The sequence below is a fragment of the Paroedura picta genome, chromosome 1 (genome assembly GCF_049243985.1).
Source record: "Paroedura picta isolate Pp20150507F chromosome 1, Ppicta_v3.0, whole genome shotgun sequence".
Lineage (NCBI taxonomy): Eukaryota > Metazoa > Chordata > Lepidosauria > Squamata > Gekkonidae > Paroedura > Paroedura picta.
Genome location: NC_135369.1, coordinates 62,426,686 through 62,447,512, shown reverse-complemented (window position 1 = coordinate 62,447,512; position 20,827 = coordinate 62,426,686). Strand labels below are relative to the sequence as shown.

Below are 20,827 nucleotides of genomic sequence, written 5' to 3'. Positions count from 1 at the left end.
ACATACATACATTATATACATACATACATACATACATACATACATACATACATACATACATACATACATACATACATACATACATACATACATACATACATACATACATACACGTAATCATAAGATTTTACTTTTTATTTTAACTGTCCCAATATTAATAGGTTGGTTTTGTACCATCGCTAGTTTTGTACTCAGATAGTTGCTTTTCTTGACTACTTGGTATATTATAAAAACAAGCAAAATATTGATAACTAGAGGCAAAGCCCATTGTATGCGGAAATACAATGGGCGCTAGCCTTTCCCTGCAGGGAGCCCCCGGCAGCCGCGCGCCACTTAGTTGCCCCATCTCTTCTCTTATCATTATTGTTTGGAGATCTTGTGGTAGCACTAAACAGTGAGTTGTAATGTATGATTTGAGCTGTCTGTCCGTCCATCCTTCCATCTTGGGCCGGTGTACATTAAACTACATTTAACAATCGAGAACAGAACATAACAATAATTGCAGTTAATAAGCAACAGCAACATAACTTAGAAACATGAGTACCTGCAACAGTTGCAAAGTCAGAGACTATGAGCTTGGGGCAGTGGGATGGGTCCAGGCAGCAGGAGGCTCTCCATCATTGGTCTTCAGCTGAAAGCCTGGCGGAAGAGCTCCATTTTTTAGGCCCTACAGAACTGTTTAAGTTCTGTCCAGACTCTGATCTCATTGGGGAGATCGTTCCACCAGACTGGGGCCATGGTCAAAAAGGCCCTGGCTCTTGTCTTCTTTGGGGCCAAGGATCACCAGTCTGTTAGAGTTCTCATTCTATTCTATTCTATTCTATTCTATTCTATTCTATTCTATTCTATTCTATTCTATTCTATTCTATTCTATTCTATTCTATTCTATTCTATTCTATTCTATTCTATTCTATTCTATTCTATTTTATTTTATTTTATTTTATTTTATTTTATTTTTTTACCGGCGCTCTCAAATGTCTCGTGGCGGTTTACAGAAATTCATAAGAACAATAAAATCTCATAAAAACCCATTAAAACATAATTAAAACACAGTATCACGATGGCGGATAATAAATATATAACCCCTCCCCCCATCCAGCAAAGGTCTATTACTCTCTATCTGGGAGCAATATCTGGGGGCGTGGGTGGACAAGCAGATGGTCCATGTTTGGTATGCAGAATCTGGACTGCATATGGTCTAGAAGGTGAGTGCCAGTACCTTAAACCTGATCTGGTAGCCAGTGCAGCTGCTAAAGGATTGGGGTCCTCCATGGTGTTCCGGGTAAGAATGTGAGCAGCTGCATTTTGGAGCAGTTGTAATTTCTGGAGCAGGGGTAAAGGAAAGCCCTCATAGAGCAAGTTATAGTAATCTAGCCTAGAAGTGAGCATTGCATGGATCACTGTGGCGAGACATTTTGGGAGCTAATAGCTTGGCTTGGCGGAGATGGAAAAATGCCAGTTGAGCTACTTTCATGACTTGAGCTTCCATGGTTAGGCAAGCATCAAGTTCCTGACTGATTGTGCAGTTTTAAATTGCATATCATTCAGGTTTGGGAGGCGCGCTTCCTGGTCTGTCCCTTTCCCACCTATCTAGAGGACCTCCCGTTGCATTTCATGGGACTACACTGAAACCATTCCACTACCATCTCCAAGCATCTAGCCGAGGAATTAGGGTGTGAGTGGGAAGGTGTCCAACTGACCATCGATTAGGAGATAGAGCTGGGTGTCATCAGCGTACTGGTGACAGTTCAACCCATAGCTTCAGACAAGCTGGTCGAGAAGGCACATGAAGATGTTAAATAATGCTGGGGAGAGAATCGCTCCCTGTGGAACTCCACATTTGAGTTCACAGTGGTGCAATTGGTCCTTCCCAATTATCACTCTGCTTTCAACTTTGGAGTTGAATTTAGGTTGTAAAATGGTAGTGGTACCACAGGCTCAGATTGTAGAATCGTCTAATGGTAACTTTGGCATTTACAGGAGGGAAGAGGAGGAGCGTAGGCGACGTGAAGAGGAAGAACGAGAGCGTTTACAAAAAGAGGAAGAAAAACGTAGGCGAGAGGAAGAAGAGAGACTGAGACGGGAGGAAGAGGAAAGGAGGCGGATAGAAGAAGAGAGGTTCCGGATGGAACAGCAGAAGTAAGCAAGCACTGGTACATGGCAGGTGTTTTAAAAGAACATTTGTGTCCCTCAAAAGAAACTCAAGGTGCTGTGTTGTCACCACACCATTGTGAAGTGGGTTAGGCTGCATCTGATTAAATGATGACCTACCAAAGGTCACACTGTAAGCCCTGGAACAGGCATTTGACCTGGGATTTTCCCAGGCTTACTTCAGCTGCCAATTCTCAGCAATGGTGCTCTCTCCAAAGCATTTCTCTTAATTTACTTGGCAATCTGCATGAGCCACTCTGGTCAGAAAACTGTGGACAAGATTTATGTATAATACATCCAAAGCTGCTCTCCAATGAAGCTTGCAATTTCCTCCTCTTAAATCACAGGAAAAAATTACATCCCTCTGCCCACGTGCCAGTTTTCATTTAAGAGTGTTGTAACTTTGCTACTAGCTTCACAAGTAAAAGAATGTTTCATAAGACTTCTTCTAATATTAAATGCACAGTCTGCACTTTAAAAATGTGATATGTTACAAGTATATTCAGCATTAGCTCTTGGTTTAATCATAGTGTAGAAATAATGTCTTCCACAAAATCCTTCTTTCTTTCCTTCTTTGGGTTGCTGTGACTAAGGCAGCTTTCCTAATTGTATGGTGGGACTTACTTACTTTGGTATGTTGGATTCTTCTGGATAAGTCAGCTGTGCTCCAGAACTGGGTCCTGGAGACTGTTGGTACAAGGGGTTTCATTCTTGGTTTTAGTTAGGAGTTAGAACCACCATTGGGCATTATACAACTTTATAAGCAAATGTAAGGAACTGCTGCCTTTATTTATTTGAGTGTACTCTGCAGATCCTCACAATCTGCTGCTGCATTGAATCATAGAATAATAGAATTGGAAAGGGACCTCATGGGTCATCTAGTCCAGTCCCCTGCACTATGCAGGACACTCACATCCCTATCGCTCATCTACTGTCACTTGCCACCACTTTGAGGCTTCACAGAATCAGCCTCTCCGTCAGATGGCTATCCAGCCTCTGCTTATGAATTTCCAAAGATGGAGAACCCACCACCTCCCGAGGAAGCCTGTTCCACTGAGAAACCACTCTGTCAGGAACCCAAATCCTGAGACCGCTGCAGATTTGCACAGTTGTTCTGTGCAGATTGTAATATTTTATTTACATTCTGTTATTTATTTATGAAACATTTATACCCTATCTTTAATTTTAGCTGAAGATGGCTAAAAAGTTAAAATAAAATCACAGAATCACAGAGTTGGAAGGGGCCATACAGGCCATCTAGTCCAACCCCCTGCTCAATGCAGGATCAGCCCAAAGCCTCCAGGATGTATCTGTCCAGCCGCCGCTTGAAGACTGTCAGTGAGGGGGTGCTTACCTCCTTAGGCAGTTGACTCCATTGCTGAAATGTGAAATTTTTTTTCCTCATTGCCAGACTTTTATAAGCTTTGGTGGTTGGCACTGATAGCTTTGAAGAGCCTAATATTGATACAAGATCCAGCATGTCTACAGTGCTGTAGGGTGCTCAGAACTTGTTAAATGCACAGTCTTATTGTAAACTTGTAACACATTCCTGTTACAAGACAAGAATTATTATCTCTGTATTGCAGATGGGAGGCTGAGAGGGAGCATGGCTGGCTCAAGACCACCTAGCAGCTCATCATGATGGAAACAAATTTTGATTCAGGGACTTCCAGATTTGTAGCTCAGTTTCTTGCCCACCATGCTATATGTTGCAAGAAATGAAAGACTCACTTTGATCTCCTTTCTTATGTATGTTCCACTAATGCATTTCAAAAACAAATCCTTAATATACCATTCTTTAATGCTAAAAAATAGTTGTGTTAATATGAACAGCCTTCTGTGCTTAAGGCTCCACAGTTCGAATGCTTTCAAAGTTGTATTTATTGGGTTCATTTGTTCCTAATCCAGACAGCAAATAATGGCAGCACTGAATTCCCAGACTGCTGTTCAGTTCCAACAGTATGCAGCCCAACAGTACCCAGGCAACTATGAACAGCAGCAGATTCTAATTCGTCAGCTCCAAGAACAGCATTATCAACAGTACATGCAACAGCTTTACCAGGTCCAACTTGCACAGCAACAGGTACAGTAGCCTTTGGACCAGTTGTCTTAGCAATGCTGCTTTTGAAATAGTAGTGTTCCTTCCGAGACATTGGCAGGACAACTCATCTATTTTTCAAGTAACAGTGAAGGTGACATTTGCATTTCTACTATTGCATCATGCCCACATATTTAAAAACCTCTGTTAATGTTTAATGTATCCAGTAATTCTCCACTTCCTCTGAAGATTCAGAATGCATTTTACATAAGACTATGATAATTGGTATATCTGTGCTGGCTGTGCTAAAGCACAGTCCTTTCTAGAACTGGCATAAGCATGTGCCTGACATTAGAAAATGAGTAGATGCCTTATTATCCCTCTTGCAGGGTGTGGCTTAGGGTGCCTTCATTCCTGAGCCACTGCTGAACTACCTGACAGGAACTCTCCCCCTTTCATTAGGTGGAAGAGCAGATTTATCTTGTACTACTGGCACTTGCAGTGACTTCCTCTTGGCTGCCCATTAGCCAGAGTAAGTTATGATACCTCTAAGTGAAGGGAAAGGAGCTGTGGAACTTTAAGATGAGGTGCTGTTAGTTTTGGTGGGAAATCATAATTTGCCAGAGGTAGAGCTTGCCAGTAATTTAGCTCATCCATCGTAGCAGATTAAGGCCTAGAGAATGGAACTCTGATAATTGGACATATTCCATTAAAATAAAACACAAGAAGGATGGAATTAATAATGGCTCAGCTTTTTCCTTTATTGATGCTCCGTCTCCAAGTGCAAATCAATCTTCTGCTTCCTTGACATAACTTTAGGTGCTGTTGCTTGTATCACTTCATAGGAAGTGTCTTGCCGAATCAGAAGAATGCTGTACCCTAGTTTAGATCCAGAGGCCAAAGCCTCTCCAGTATTACACTCTTGCAATTGGCATTCAGAGGTATACTGCTGTTGAAAATGGAGACTTAATTTAACCATTATGACTAATAGCCATTGTCCCTTAAATATGTCACTATGACTAATCTTCCTAAGGTAATAGCCATTGCTTCATTCACCCAGTTCCTCTAAGAGCTATTCCGTATCTTCTATTTGTGTTTGTTATTTATATTCTGCCTTTCTCATTGAAATTGAAGGTGGGTTACACAAGATAAGTCAGTGCAGTCAGTAGAACAAGCCGATAAGCAAAATAACAAGACTAGGATTACAGAAATCTAAACAAAGCATAAGCATTGGACACAATATGCTGGTGTTCCTTTGCCCTCTGTGTCACTTTGCTTCTTGCTCCCAATTCTAGATCATTCATAAACAAATTAAGAAGCACTTGTTCTAATACAGATCCCTAATACAGTGGCTGCTAACAGCATGCAAAGCGATTGGCCTCAGACTGCCTTCATGAACTAGTAATTTTTTTGCCTCGTTTTAAAAATCTCCCTCAAGTTTGACTGATGGTGTACATGTTCTGCAACCCCAAGACTTCACAGGTAGAGAAGGAACTGTATCATGACAGCTGATTCCACATAACTACAACTGTGTGTTACCTGCCCATAGTACCATGCAGCTCCCCTCAGGGATATGTTCAGATTGCTTATTGCCATCATGCTTTTTTATTTGTAGGCAGCTTTACAAAAACAGCAAGAAGCTGCAGCTACAGCAGGAGCTTTAGCAACTTCAGCGTCGAAGGTGAACTTGACTGCCCCAGGAGAAATGCCGTCTGTCAATGGGCAGGCCAATGCACACACAGACAACCCTGAAAAAGAGCTGGAAACAGATGCTTTAGAAGAAGCACTAGAGAACGGACCAAAAGGTATGAGCAAAGGTCCTTGACCATGGAAGAGAAATGGCAAAACTTTTTCTGTTGAATCCAAACATGTTATTTTTGGCTTGGCTCTCTCTGGCCAGGTTATCGCCTGGTGCCCTTTTCGTCCACAAGGGCACACTTTGGTCTGCTGATTATGGGGCTATACCATCTATGCATCAATAGCAATCTATTACAGGCAGAGTGAAAGGGAAGGAATAGAACAAGGCTGGAGGTAGAGTGGGTTCCTGTCTCTGTATTAACTCAGTTCCTAATTAAGTGTGAAAAGACCCCTAAACCCGAGCTTGTGAATTATTGCTGTAGGAGAATATGAGGTATTGGTGGTGTTGGGAGGTGGGGGGGGGGGAGATGAAATGATTTGCTTTGGGCCTGAGATGATGGTGTGTTTGGACTAGCATGGGTAACTTAGTGGGAGGCTTTGTAGAATTTTCTCTTGTTTGGAGCAGCACTAAACGATGCCCCCTCACTACTCCAGCACAATTATATGTCCAGATGTAAATAGCACATCTTACACTTCTAATTCCCTGTTTTTAGAATCAGTTCCTGTTATAGCAGCACCATCCATGTGGACACGACCCCAGATTGCAGATTTCAAAGAGAAGATTCGCCAGGATGCAGACTCTGTGATCACAGTTGGCAGAGGAGAAGTAGTGACAGTTCGTGTACCTACCCATGAAGAAGGCTCTTATCTCTTCTGGGAATTTGCTACAGACAATTATGACATTGGTTTTGGAGTATATTTTGAATGGACAGACTCTCCTAATACAGCAGTCAGCGTACATGTTAGTGAATCCAGTGAGGATGAGGACGAGGATGAAGGTATCTTGAATTTTCAGCAGGGGTTTAATTATCAGTTTCTATCCCATGCAAAAAAGTTGCAAGGTTTTGTCTATTTTAAATGTTGAGTTTGGTGATGGTGGGGATTGGGATGTGGGGAAATTTGTTTTAGTGTGTGGAGAAAGAAAGGGAGCTGGTGAGGAGCAGCTCAGGAACCTTGTTGTTCTGCATGTCACTGTGGGTCTTCAGGAGCTGGCGAGTTGGACACACTATCCTGTGACCATTGCTGTCTCTGACCTCATGTTTGCAACAGCAAGGTTTGCTCATCGGTAGTTCTGCTGCTAGCATGTCACCTGAATCCTCATCAAATGGTGATAATTTTAAAATGAATGCAAATTAAAATTTAGCAGAACTATTATTTTTGCTTTTATAGTTTTTTTTAAAATCAATCTAACACAGTATTTGTGTGTGTGAAGCCTAGAAGACCTAACTGCTTGATACTTAAACACTATCTTGCCTTATGATTCTGGGATATATTCTTAGAAGTGTGTGGTTTTCTGTGCTGGCCTTTATCTGTTTTTAAGATTCCACTGATTTTACTGTCTTTCAACTGCTTCTTCCTTCTTGCTGGTGAAGATTTCAAAGATCCTCTCCTTTCTGAGCTCTTGGAGACTCTTCCTTTGCCTCAATAACTTGAGAAGGCCTTTATTGTTGGGACCATTACCCCAACATTTGCACCATACTGTATTGTAATGCACTTTAGGCTTTTTTGTAGAGTGCCTCTGTTCTAAAACCATGATTTATAAAAAAGCATAAAGCTGGGCCTTGCAGTGTGGGATGAAAGGACACTGGAGGATCTTAGAATTGTACAGGGATGATTTCTTGCCAACTGCAGTTTAGTACAGAGTTCTTGGCAACATTCATATAGTTCACACAGATTAACTGATATTAACTGATCTACCTGCTGTTAGGGTATTTCTTTTGCTTCATTTTCTAGTTTCAATTGAGTAAAATGTTGAAATAAATAGTGACCATTCTTTAAATACCTCCTTAGGCAAATTTTCAAAAACCTTTGTTATGGCAATAAGCAGTGCCATGTATTTTAGGAGAAGGGGCAGGGGCAGAGTACTTCTAAACTATTGGAAAAAAAATCAATGCACAGGAGCAGAATTTTTAGAGATTAGTCATTGAGAAACTCTGATCCCATTGGCATCAACAGAATATAAAAGTTGGTCCCTGGCAATGTTCTCAGAAAGGGTTTAAAAAAAATGTCCAACTGTAGTTAGCTATAAACCCCATGCTACAGGCCATAAGCAATCTGTACCATGCTTCAGTAATATGGAGCACCATGTCCAGTGGCATGATTTTTAAAATTTGATAGATATGGTATGTCTTAGACTAATTTTGAACTCTCTCTAAAGGTTCACAGCTATGACTTCTGGATTATCATTCACTGTTCTCTGGTATTGGTAAAAATATAATGATCAGAGGGGGAAAACAAACTCTTTTAAAAAAGGTGAAATGATAGAACCAACTGTAATATTATTTATTTAGATTTGTATCCTGCCCCTTTTCCAGCAATCAGGGCACAGGGTAGTATACATACAAACATAAATAAAAATACAAATATTCTATAAAACGATTTAACACACTGATACTCTGGTGGTGGGACTAGTAAGAGTGTCTCAATAGAATGCCCGGAGGAATAATTGCATCTTATAGGCCCTGCAGAACTCAGATGGAGCTTTAGGGTCTTCAGACAGAGCTTCAGACAGAGGTTGGGGCCCTTGTTTTGGTTGAAGTTAAACCATGTACCCAGGGGTCAGGCACTGCCAGAAACCCATTTGAAGCAGAATGAAAACACTGTGGGGGGATCATAACATTCTTTATCCATGTTGGCCCAGCTTGGGCTGCAGGAGTGCTGTTCTCTGATTTCAGTACAGAACTTATCGCAAAGGTTACCTTCAGTCAAAACTTTGATGTACTAAAGCCCTAACTGATGATCTTGCTCCACGTATTTGCGTGAGCATTTAATCAGCGGGTTTTTTTCCGCCATGTAGTGCTAGGAGAGATATGGTTATGTGTTATTGGTTTTGTTGTGAGATAATTTGCTTAAGAGTTGTCAAGCCCTCTGATAAATTAATCAGCACCAACTATGAATACTTGGTTGTGGGAGCTCTGATGTGTGACATCAAGGCAACTTGTGCATTGTGACTAATACTCTATTTCTGACTTTCACAGAAAATGCCAGCAGTGAAGAAAAAGCCAAAAAGAATGCCAACAAGCCTCAACTAGATGAAATAGTGCCTGTGTACAGACGAGACTGTCATGAAGAAGTATACGCTGGCAGCCATCAGTACCCAGGGAAAGGAGTCTATCTTCTTAAATTTGACAACTCCTACTCGCTATGGAGGTCAAAAACAGTTTACTACAGAGTCTATTATACTAGATAAAGATCTTGTTGCAGTGTCAGAGTCTGGGGCTGTGCAGAAGATGTTATGTTATTTGAAACTTCCTTCAAGCATACTGGACCTTTTGACCCTGTCTGGTGTATCTTTATGGGGTTTTTTTTTGTGCGTGTGTGTATGAATTTTGACACTGAGAGTTGGTCTTTCTTCTTGGTGTTGATGCAGGTTTAGTGGGGTTATGCAGGATCTTCTTGGTCCTTTCTGGTGATGTGTCTGTGCCAGATTTAAGACAAAAGGCCATGCAAGCAGACATGTTGACCTTTACAAAACCCCTTCAACTTGAACACACATGGATAAGGGGAGAAGGTTCATTGATGGCGGTCAGTATGGCATTGCCTGACCCATATGGGTTGAACGTTTAAAGAAAAGTCTGTTAACTGTTCATTTGAGGGTACCAGCCTTATTTGGGGGAGGGGAATCGGGTACAATCTGCACTGTAGCAAGCAAGTTACTTAAAACTGTATTTGAATGTCAGATTTTTACATCATTAAACTTGAAACTTTAGTGGATGCAGTTCAGAAGCCAGTTGTCTCATGTCTGTTCTCATTCAAGAAGTCATTTTGGAGCCTTTCTGCTGCTGGATGAGACATGGAGGTGTGTGCTTGCCTTTGCTAGAGGCACGCAGCTGATGCAAAGCAAGAGTGTATTTTTCAAAGAATTCTCTTGCTTTGATTTTCACATTGGCATAGTTAGTCTTGGGTGTCACAGATGACTAAATCAATATTCTTGGTTTCTTCTTCATCTGCTGCTAATCCAAACACCAGGCTTTATGCAGGATTGTGGCTTCATATTAGTAAGCACCTGAGTTAATATTTAGATTCTCCTGTACCTGCCACGCTAAAATGAATAGGCGCTGTTCTTGTACAACTCCTATTCGATTGGGGATAAGGGAGATATATGCAGGAAACATCCCTGCTAAAGTTCATCTCTTCTGAAACTGAACCCTGAAACTGAACCCAGTTGTCTGCACAAGTTTTTTTTTGCAATCTGTTTTGGGCCTTTTGATACAACTTAGTTTGCATTTTGTGCATTTACATAATTTTAAAATGTCTGCAATGTTGTAGGAATTAATGCTTGAGAAATCACTGCCACAAACACACTAACTCTAGTTTATCAAGGTTACATTTGTGCACTCATTCTGGGTCCTTTAATCCTAGGTAATTAAGTGTTGAAAAGATATGTAAAATGTTTGTTCAGATATACAAGTAGTAGTCTAATTTGTGTAACATTTTAGAAAGAAACTGCAAAATTGTGTATTTGTTCAGTAGTGACAAAGGCAGGTGGTTTTTCTGTATTTGCAGCCACAGAACAACCTTTGCATGGAACCATGGGTTGCATCCTAACAGCGCGGTGGATACTTCTATGAACGAGAATTTACTTCAGGCACTCTGTGTTGCTCCCTAGGGTCCACTGATCCCCCCCCCCGCCCTGCCCCCCCCTAAAAAAAAACTACGTTGGATGGAGTGCAGCAGGCTACAGTGGGAAAGGATAGTAGGAATATTCCATTTTTCACTTGTGGTGCTTAGAATCCAACCCCAGGTTTCCAAGAAGCAAGATGGAGTTCTGGTGTTTCTGAAATAACTTGTGTTATGCATGAGGAATGCAGTCCCCTCTTCTCCCCTTCTTTACAGTAGAACTTACATGAATTAGTAGCAGGCATATGTTTCATTACAGATGGGTCTGCTGGAATTTTGCGGGTGGGGGTCTGTTCGAATACTTGTACATATATTATACATTTTTCCTATCACATCTTATAGAGATGGTTGTCTTAAAAAGCACTCAATTCCTCTATCTTGTTTGATTTAGCATTATGTTACAAGCTTTTGTCTAGTTAGTGCTGCTCCAGCCATTCTGCTCTAACACTTTGTTTTAATGTGTACATAACATTGTATAAACGATGGAATTAGGAACTAGGTTGCTTTTTAAAACCTGTATTTTTTAAAAAAAGTAAGAGGTACTAATTCTATATCTCAACTTAGTTCCCCCCCAAACAAAATTACTTTAAAAAGAAATTGTGTTGGAGAGTATGTTTGTTGTAAACAGCAGCAATTTACCATTGAGTTTTGGATATCCAAACTCCTCAACTTTTAAATATTGCCTCAAACTGTGGACTAGGACAGAACAAGTGCAATTTCAAAATACTTTGGAATAATATATTGAATCTGAATTAAAGTCACTTATATGGAACTGCTTGGCTTTTTCTTAAATACTACTATTTCTGTGATTGGAGGGAAAACAGTGTATTGGAACAAAATTCTCTCTTTATAAGAAATTTTTGACCCGCTCATCCTCCTTCTAAGTCAGAAACGTCAGGGGATCTGTGGCAGCTTCATCAGCTTACCACCATCTTGCTGTCAAGGAGTTCTTCCAGATTTTTATGTCTTATGTATATTATTCAGCATGGTTTTTAATTTGCATAACTTAACAATGTTTGTTTGTTTTTTACATTTTCCTGCTTCCACAGTTCACATTACATTGTTGAACATGGAGCCTTGATTGTCATATTATAGTGACAGACATTGGGCTGTAGGAGGAAAAGGGGCATGGAGATCTTGAAGATGGGAGAACATAAAGGGTCCTCCATGTTTTGGTACTATATGATGGCAGAAGGAATCTTGGCAATGGTTTTGTGAGGTGCATGTTCCTCTGTTTCCTTTAAGCTGCTGTTGGAAAGGACCTGCCCTCTTTATCACGAGAGGCAGGAGTTCGGGAATAATTCTGGGTGCAGAGGCCACCTCTCTAAATGAAAAGTACATGTTGGAGTCAGTCACAGGTAAGAAAAATGCAAGTTCCTGCCTTCTGTGCCAGCTGCATCCAACAAACCGAATCCTGGAACATACATGAAGGAACCGTGCTCAACTTCCGACCTCTAGGAAGGATATCTTCCCAGTGGCATCTTGACATATGAGCCTACATCATTTAGAGCAGGGGTCATCAACCCCCGGTCCGCAAAGGCCACGGTACCGGGCCGCCGCCAGCCGCGCCTGCCTTCCCCCGCCGGCAGCAAGAAGGAAGGGAAGAGGCAGGCGCAGCCGCCGGCATGTCGGTGACGCAAACGCGCATGCGCGTTAGTGCCCCTAGTGGTGAAAGCGCGCACGCGCAGTTGCCGCACATGCGCGTTAGCGCTACCTGGTGGCGAAAACACGCATGTGCGGCAATTGCGCGTGCGCGTTTTCGCAGCACCCGGGCCGTCGGCTCTTCCCTCACTCCGGAGGCGGTCCCTGACCTGAGAAAGGTTGGGGACCGCTAATTTAGAGCATTATATTTGCAAATCAGCCTGTAAACAAAAAACAAAAGGAAGTGTGCCATAGCGAGGAACCTTCCAAACAAATATTTTCACATGAATTGAGAAGCAGAAAAAATAGGAATGGGGAGGAGCTCTGACAATTTATCATATGGTAATAGGGTCTTGAACCAAATCACTGCAGTTTAATGGGGGGAGAATAGGCATACTCTCCAATCAGTTCCTAAATGGGAGGGGCTGCAGTTAGGAGAAACAAACTTAGACACCAACAGTCCCCTGTTGCCAGTGGCAAGTGTGTCCCTAGCCAAAAGCTCCATGCTGATCATTTTAACAGGCAATGCTGTAAGTATTGCACCTTCCAAAATACATTTTCAACTGCTGAACTTTCAAATACTTTTGATCCAGCCATTCAAAAACGTCTAAAATGTCTATTATTCTGTGAATGGCTTGTTTCTGAATAAGTGGTTTGTCCAGCTGTTGAAGCCAGGCTTTACGTGGCTTACTGCTCTTGCTGAAGTCTTTTAACAGTGCTGTCTCAAATTTGTACAAAGGCTCCAGGCTTCTGGGAAGCCCCGGATTGAATGTGCATTCTCAAAACAATGTCTGCTGTTCAGGCTGACTGCAAGAACACCAAACTCGTGGGACTATTGACCAGATCCTGAAGTGCCATGTATTTTCAATGGAAGCTGAAATGGCAAAGGAAAAAGCAGCTCTTGTACATAGCCAAGATGTGTACTGCCTTGTCTTGGGTGGCTGCTTTGCTGACAGCTTTGTCAGCATGGGGTTGATGCAGAATAATGAAGCTTACTACTTTCTAGTCTGTCAGTTTTCAGACTATCTCCAGTTGGGATGGGATGTCCAGGAGGACCTTGCTGTCCAACAGCCCTAGGATTTCATGAGGTTTTTTACAAGTGAGGCAAAGAATTAGTCTAAAATGGTTCCCTTTCTGAATACTCCAGCAAGTGGGAAGTGGCTGTTTTTAATCTGAATTCACACTGTAGTAATACTTGCTGGGGGAAACCGAGACACCAATAAGCTGCTTCATAAAATGGTTTAAAATGCCATTGCTGCCAACATCATGCCATGCACACTGGGTGCCTAAGCATGTTCCCTTTTGAGAGATGGGCTAAACCCCAGATTGGGTGGTTCAGAACTTTATTTAGGAAACATATGTTAAGATCCTTAAAATCTACACTTTTGGGTGGTGGGGGGGGGAGGAAAATAAATGGTTTTCATGCAGTGTGGCATTATCTTGCCATGTTCAATGTGACCTTTAACGAATAGTCCTGCTCTGCTTGAGACCAAACTTTCAGCTCCCTTCTAGTTGTGGTGGCGAAGGAGACAGGACTGAAATGCAGGCGATGGAGATCTGTGGGGCTGGGCTTCTGCAACCGAAGAGACTTGATACGAGGGGGAAGGCATGTTGAGATAGATATGAATGCACAGCCCTGGATGCAGATATGTGAAAATCCATCAGCTACACAGCAGGGCACAAGCATTGCTAGGCAGGTTTTTTAACAGGCGAGCCACCCTGGCCACCTAGTCAAAAGGGAAAAGGAGGCCACGCCGGGAATGCTGAGAGGAATTGTGGCCCAAACAGGAGGGAGCAGCCATGCAGGGTATGGTTTTCACTGGGATAATAAGTACTCCAGTAATAGTCACAGAAGGCTGGAGAGAAGGAGGAAATCTGGAATTATATTTCCTACATAATGGGTGGGTGTTGTCTGCCACCTGGAACAGTCCAAAGTGAGGTACAAGACACAGTAGGATCAGTCTAAAGCTCTATAACATTGTATGCTGTAAAAGGGCAAAAATACAAAACCTCAACCAGCACAGCCTGAAAGCAAATAATAGCAGCAAAACTCACCAGTAGCAGAAGGGGACAAGAGCCTGTAAAACCCAGTCCTGGAGGCCTCTGAGAATGGGAAGGCTGGAGAAGGCCTTCCCCTAGAGTACGCAAACCTCCAGCCATTGAAGGCTTTGAAGGTCATAAGCAGCACTGGAACTTGAGCCAGGACTGAGAGATGTTTTTTTTAAACTTTATTCAGATATTTATATCTTTCCCTTGTAGCTCAATGTGGCTTACAAATCCAAGTTTTAAAAACTTGCAAGATACAATTAACCCCCCTCTGCAAGGAAAAGGCTGCCCTGCAGCCCCCATTAAAAAGCCTTGCAAAGGGAATGGCCCGAGAGTGGCCCTGAGGGGATTCCTCATCACTTCCGAGCACTCAGCCCACAAGGGGGGAGCCACTGCAGAGAAGGAGCGGGCCCCCCTTAAATGGGAGCAAGTGGAAATAGGGAGCTCCTAGATTAGGCTCCAACCACATCTTCAAAGGCAAATCTTGAAAGAGCAAATTAAAGCGAGCCCCAGGGATCACCAGAATAGAAATGAGAATGTGCCGAGAGTTATTCCCTCAGTCTGAAGTTAGTATGAAATACATTTCTCAAAGCTGGGGTGTGCATAACCATGTGTAGCAAGGCTTTCTGGCTCCCTCAACAGCAGTGCCCCTGGCCCTTCTGCACCTTTGCTTTGGGAGGGCTCTTCAGCTTGCAAGGTCCATGAAGCGGTTTTCAGAGCAGTGCATAAGCTGCTTTGCTTTTTTTTGTTGAGAAATACATTTCTTTTAACTTGACGGACAGTTTTTTTTAATGCAAATTTTCAAAAGCACACAAACATGCACAGTCTAACAGGCTAGGGGTATTTCCAAGATTAAATGGTTGCAAAAGCCATTGATAACAAATTTGTGGTTAGATAAGTGCATACGAGTTGCCATTGGGGAGAATTCATTGGTGGGTTCCATACATGGGTGCTATGGTCTCTCTGGCCTGGCTTTGCTTCTTGCCATAAATCTTATATCTTAATTGAGCAGGATGCAGGGATGTTCAAGAAGGAGAATGAGAGTTGGTTCTTATATGCCGCTTTTCTCTACCCGAAGGAGTCTCAAAGCAGCTTACAGTCGCCTTCCCTTTCCTCTCCCCACAACAGACACCCTGTGAGGTAGGGGAGGCTGAGAGAGCCCTGATATCCCTGCTTGGTCAGAACAGCTTTATCAGTGCTGTGGTGAGCCCAAGGTCACCCAGCTGGCTGCATGTGGAGGAGGAGCGGGGAATCAAACCCAGCTTGCCAGATTAGAAACTCCTAACCACTACAGCAAGCTGGCTTCACATGTTCAATATCCCAGAAGAACCATAAAATTTCAGCTGAGCTGCTACCAAAATTGTTAGTGCAGTGACAATACTGTTACCTTGGCAACAGGTTCTTTCAATAATAACCATGGTTGGAAATTAGTTCCTAAGAGTGTGACTGGAGGAAAAAATACTATAAAGATTTTAGAAATGTTTTTCACTCCCAAATGCCTCTATGATACAGAAGAGGAAGAGCTGGTTTCTATAGCCTGCTTTTCAGTACCCGAAGGAGTCCCAAAGTGGCTGACAAATACCTTTCCCCTCCTCACAACAGACCCCTGTAAGGGAGGTTAAGCTGAGTGTTTCAGTGACGCAAAGGCTCTCAGAAAGCCACCACAGCAGGTCTCCCTAATTGGATGCTGTAACCACTATGCCACACACTATACCTAGCTGGTTCTCCAGAGCTCCTGCTGAGTATAGAATATGATCAGGCCAAAGAAGTCCTTTAAGCAGAGATTAATGGATATAGAACTTCAAGTGATACATCCTTTATTGTTAGTGAACCCAATAGATATTTGTCCTTTCCTATGACATGCCTAACCAAACTTTAAGTACCTAGTCATAGAAAGGCCTTCACTTTAGCATGCTGTAACAACCTCCCTCTTGGAGCCTCTTGTGGCGCAGAGTGGTAAGGCAGCGATATGCTGTCTGAATCTGTCTGCCCATGAGGTTGGGAGTTCGATCCCAGCAGCCGGCTCAAGGTTGACTCAGCCTTCCATCCTTCCGAGGTCGGTAAAATGAGTACCCAGCTTGCTGCTGGGGGGTAAACGGTGATGACTGGGGAAGGCACTGGCAAACCACCCCGTATTGAGTCTGCCAAGAAAACGCTAGAGGGCGTCACCCCAAGGGTCAGACATGACTCGGTGCTTGCACAGGGGATACCTTTACCTTTACCTTTAACAACCTCCCTTCAGCTGTAATAAAAGGAAGATACAGGAAAATAACTAATCTCAAAAGGAAATACTCTTTGGCTCTGAGAGCCAGTTTGGTGTAGTGGTTAGGAGTACAGACTTCTAATCTGGCATGCCGGGTTTGATTCTGCACTCCCCCACATGCAGCCAGCTGGGTGACCTTGGGCTTGCCACAGCACTGATAAGCTGTTCTGAATGAGCAGCGATATCAGGGCTCTCTCAGCCTCACCCACCTCACAGGGTGTCTGTTGTGGGGAGAGGAATGGGAAGGTGACTGTAAGCCACTTTGAGCCTCCTTTGGGTAGAGAAAAGCGGCATTTAAGAACCAACTCTTCTTCTTCATATAGAAACAGTGGGACATACACTCCTCCAATGTCAATATTATAATAACTTCTGTACTAGTTTCATTCTACCACTGCTATGTAGATTACCAGGGTGGTCAGGACAATTTTACATTTCATTGCTGCTTATAGATACAAGTAATGACACAACTTATAGTGTTGCCTGGGCCTCAGCTACATTAACAAAAATGAAGCCTTTTTTTTGAAAATAAACACCCGAGTATCCCGCAAATATACATCTTCCCGAAAATTCATAAACCAGATTGGCCACCTATTGGCAGACCCCTTGTGACACCAGCATCAGAGTGAAGTACAGTTCAACAGTGCAATTACTTGCTAATTGCACCACCCACCCGATAACATCTCCTTCAGCACGTGAACCAATGTCCTGACTTAGTTAGGAGGATTATCTCTTCTTTTCCTCCCCCCCCCCCCATAACGTATGCACTCGGTATGGAAGGCTAATGACCTGCTGGGCAAAATAAAGACATTAAGCACACTTTGCTTGTATGTAGCACAGAAAGGTTGTGCCCTCTTTTCTACCTCTTGACTTATGGAGCTTAACCATTGTAGAAAGCAGAATGAACACACAATGCTCCCCTGCCGTTCATCCATGCACGCAATTTCCCTTTCAGTCCTTTTCTCTTTTATGCTCATTTGATGCCGCAAGTGAAAAAGCACTCCTCCACCCCTTCATTTTTCCTAATGCAATCTGCCTCTCCTTTTTATCAACTGGCCTGCAGCTGAAGGCTATGAAATTGTTTTGTTCAGAGGGAACCCAGGGACTGGCCTATTACTTGGGCTTACGGTGTCTATTGAGGCCCTGAACCTCTCCAGATTGTTACCAACCACCTTACACTCATGAACAGCAGACTTGAAACGCATTGTGCTCTTTTGGAATCAATACTCTAAATCCTTTTTTTATTTTTGGTGTTTTCATGTGTTACACAATCCCTGATTGTGAACACATATGATATGACTTTGTTACTGGCTCTGGTGGAGGTAGCTTCTAAGACTTGGGGAATGGTGTTACCATAAAGGCAGATGTAGGGAATTTTTCTTGTGAAGAAACCCTGTGTTTTCGGATTTGATGAGAGTAATGTGTGCATGTGTTTGATAGCAATTCTTTCATGGAGGATTTCTCAGCTTTGCTTTCTTGGGAGGAACTCTAGCTCGAAAGGCTAGGATCCCTGCTCTCTATTTGTTGTTCATTATTGTAGGAACTAGGACCTCCGAAAAGGGCTAGATTCTTCTAACTAGGGCCAAGCCTGGAAAGCTAGGCTCCTTTTTCTGTCAGACTAGGGCCCAAAAGGCTGGAGCTAAGCAGGAACTGTCCAAAAAATAGTCTCCTGATCCTTAAAGGTGTTGCTCTGATCAAGCAAACACTTCTCCCTAAAGGTTTCCCCAGAAAGCCAACCTTGTAAAATGGACCCATAAAATAGGCTTGTCTTTGAAAAAAAAAACAGCCACATTCAAGTTCGCTGAAGTTACACTCCGAAAAGGGTAGCCAATAGTAAAGTCTGCCCTGAAAGGGTAGGGCCAGCTCCTCATGAGCCCCAACCAGCAGCAGCAATCCCCAAAATGTTCATAGAACCCCAAGCTCCCTTACACCCAGTTCAAGTTACAACCCCTACAGATAGAACTGAGAGGAAGGAAATCCAGAAATCACTTCCCATTGCAGACCAGCTTAGAGAATCAGGTACTCGTGAATTTCTCAATAACAAGCTGTTATGTAGAAACCAGGACTCCAAACATTTATCCATTCAGACAGTATCATATGCAAACACTGGTCTCCACTCTCAGTACAGAATCAAGAGGGAAAACTGCTTTAATCAGAATCACCCCAATTCTAATAGGAACAGAGATAATAGCTCCCTGCAGCCACGCAAGCCCGGAAAAAGCCACAAAATGGTTTCCCTATGAATAACTTCCCCCATAACAATCTCAATCCTAAATGTTTCCAGAATAGAGATTCTGCCCCTCAGCAGCGGAATAAAAGAATCAGTGACAGGATTTTTCTGAGGAAGGAACTTAGAAATACTGGAGCAGACATGATAACTAACCCACATCTGTTCTCATGTGTGCTTTCGTAAAGGCCATTAGAGAGAAAAGGAACAGAGACATACAACCCCCAACTTCACCCCTCTCCCTTAAAGAAGGAAAAATATTTGGTATCTCAACCTCCTGACTTGGTCAAGAAGACAGCAACTCTCCGCCTGCCTTGCTGTTTCCTGTGGATATGTTCCAGTGAATGTGACCTGCCTTTCTGTTTTCTGCCCCAGCCCAAAGTACTAACGCTTGATGTTTACCCTGTTCCTGTTCTATGAAGCTATACTGCCCAGCCTGCCTGCTGCTTCTTCTGTGTGCCATCTATGATGACCAGGGCCCATTCTGCACCCAAGGGTTAATGCACCTTCAACACCCCTTAGAAGTAGCTTTTCCTGTTCTGCACAGGAAAATCCAGCTGCAAAAGCACATTGAAAGTGCATTATCTTCCATGTGCAGGATTACTGCCTTTACTGCCTCTTCCCCAGCCATTTTAATCACAATGGGGGGACTGATGAAGATCCCCCTGTGGAGTGTATGGTTTTGCTTGTGTATGTTTTGAATGTAACCCAATATTTCCCCGAAATAAATCCCCTTGAGTATAAGCTTAATTTTTGTCTTCATTTAAGAAGGGCTTATCTCAGGGAATGGACCCTGTACAAATTGGTAGAATAGAGCTTGCATTACCCAGGTTCTTGCTATATTCCTGATTCCCCACAATTCCCTTTCAGGGATCCAGTTTGGGTAATAATGGAAGAGGCTTCCTGCCCCCTCGGTTCACCTTCTGCTCTTGGCTCCCATGTTACCATTGGTCCTCTTATGTATATTCAGCATAGTAAACAAAACTATAAAGGATTATGGATTACTAAATGCGGTGGGCCTACTGGGAGGCCCCAGGGAAGGTCATCCCTGTTCGCCTTCCTCCCCGCCTGTGCCGCTCCCCGCCTGGCTCCAAGCTTGCCCTGGGGCCTCTAAGCAGGGCCATCATGGTGGCCTTGCTTGGAGGCCCAAGGGGAAGCCATCCTCAGCTGCCACAGTCCCCACCAGGCTCCCATCTCACCAGGTGCTGTAGTGCTGGGCCGTGCTGCCGTTGTTGCGGGCGACCTTCATTGCTGCTCTAGCTGGTGCTGTTGAGGGCCCAGTCGGAAGGCGCTTTATGCCTTCTGATTGGGCCGTCACCTGACTGGTCAGAACTGCTGTCCACCTTCTGATTGGTCCCTCACCCAGACTGGTCTCTCCCACTCTCCGCCCACTTAGCCCTTAACGAATTATGAAGAAGGGAAAGATGTTTAATATTAAATCCAAGGGTTCAGTAAGACATGGACACTCAGCTCCAACAACCAACAACTTTACTGGAACCAGAAATACTGACCAACAACAATCGGAACTGTGAAACTTATATATACTTTTGAAGCTCCTGTCAAGACATGTGATTGGTCCTTAACAGAGGCTAAGAGTCTTGTGCCAGTGAATCCCGAGTGAGGGCTCAGGATCCCAGATTCAGGCCCAAGAACAAGGTTTCTTACAAGGTTTCTTGAAAACCACATGCACAACATTAAAAGCTTTTGACCTTATATTCAAAATAGAGTCTCAAAATGGCTTACAATCGTCTTCCTCTCCCCACAACAGATACAGTGTGAGGTACTAGCCCTAGGTCACCCAGCTGCCTGCATGTGGAGGAGTGGGGAATCAAATCTGATTCTCCCGATTACAAGCCACTGCTTTTAACCACTACACCATGCTGGCTTTCTTATATAAATTGTTGCAGAACAGGGATATCAATTGGAGCGGGGCAAAGTAAGCTCATCATATGTGGCAGGAAACATTGCATGGATCCCGCCCCTCCTC

The 20,827-nt window shown here is 43.2% G+C and overlaps 1 protein-coding gene across 1 annotated transcript in view; it reads left to right on the top strand.

The window, feature by feature from the left end:
- Nucleotides 1–11,438, top strand: part of ACBD3 (acyl-CoA binding domain containing 3) — a 28,360-nt gene extending 16,922 nt beyond the window's left edge. The window contains exons 4-8 of the mRNA XM_077340802.1: nt 1,981–2,139; nt 4,060–4,234; nt 5,805–5,994; nt 6,541–6,825; nt 9,025–11,438. Coding sequence (XP_077196917.1) covers nt 1,981–2,139; nt 4,060–4,234; nt 5,805–5,994; nt 6,541–6,825; nt 9,025–9,236 — 1,021 coding nt within the window. The 3' untranslated portion in view covers nt 9,237–11,438. The remainder of the gene's footprint in view (nt 1–1,980; nt 2,140–4,059; nt 4,235–5,804; nt 5,995–6,540; nt 6,826–9,024) is intronic.
- The last annotated feature ends 9,389 nt before the right edge of the window (nt 11,439–20,827 follow it).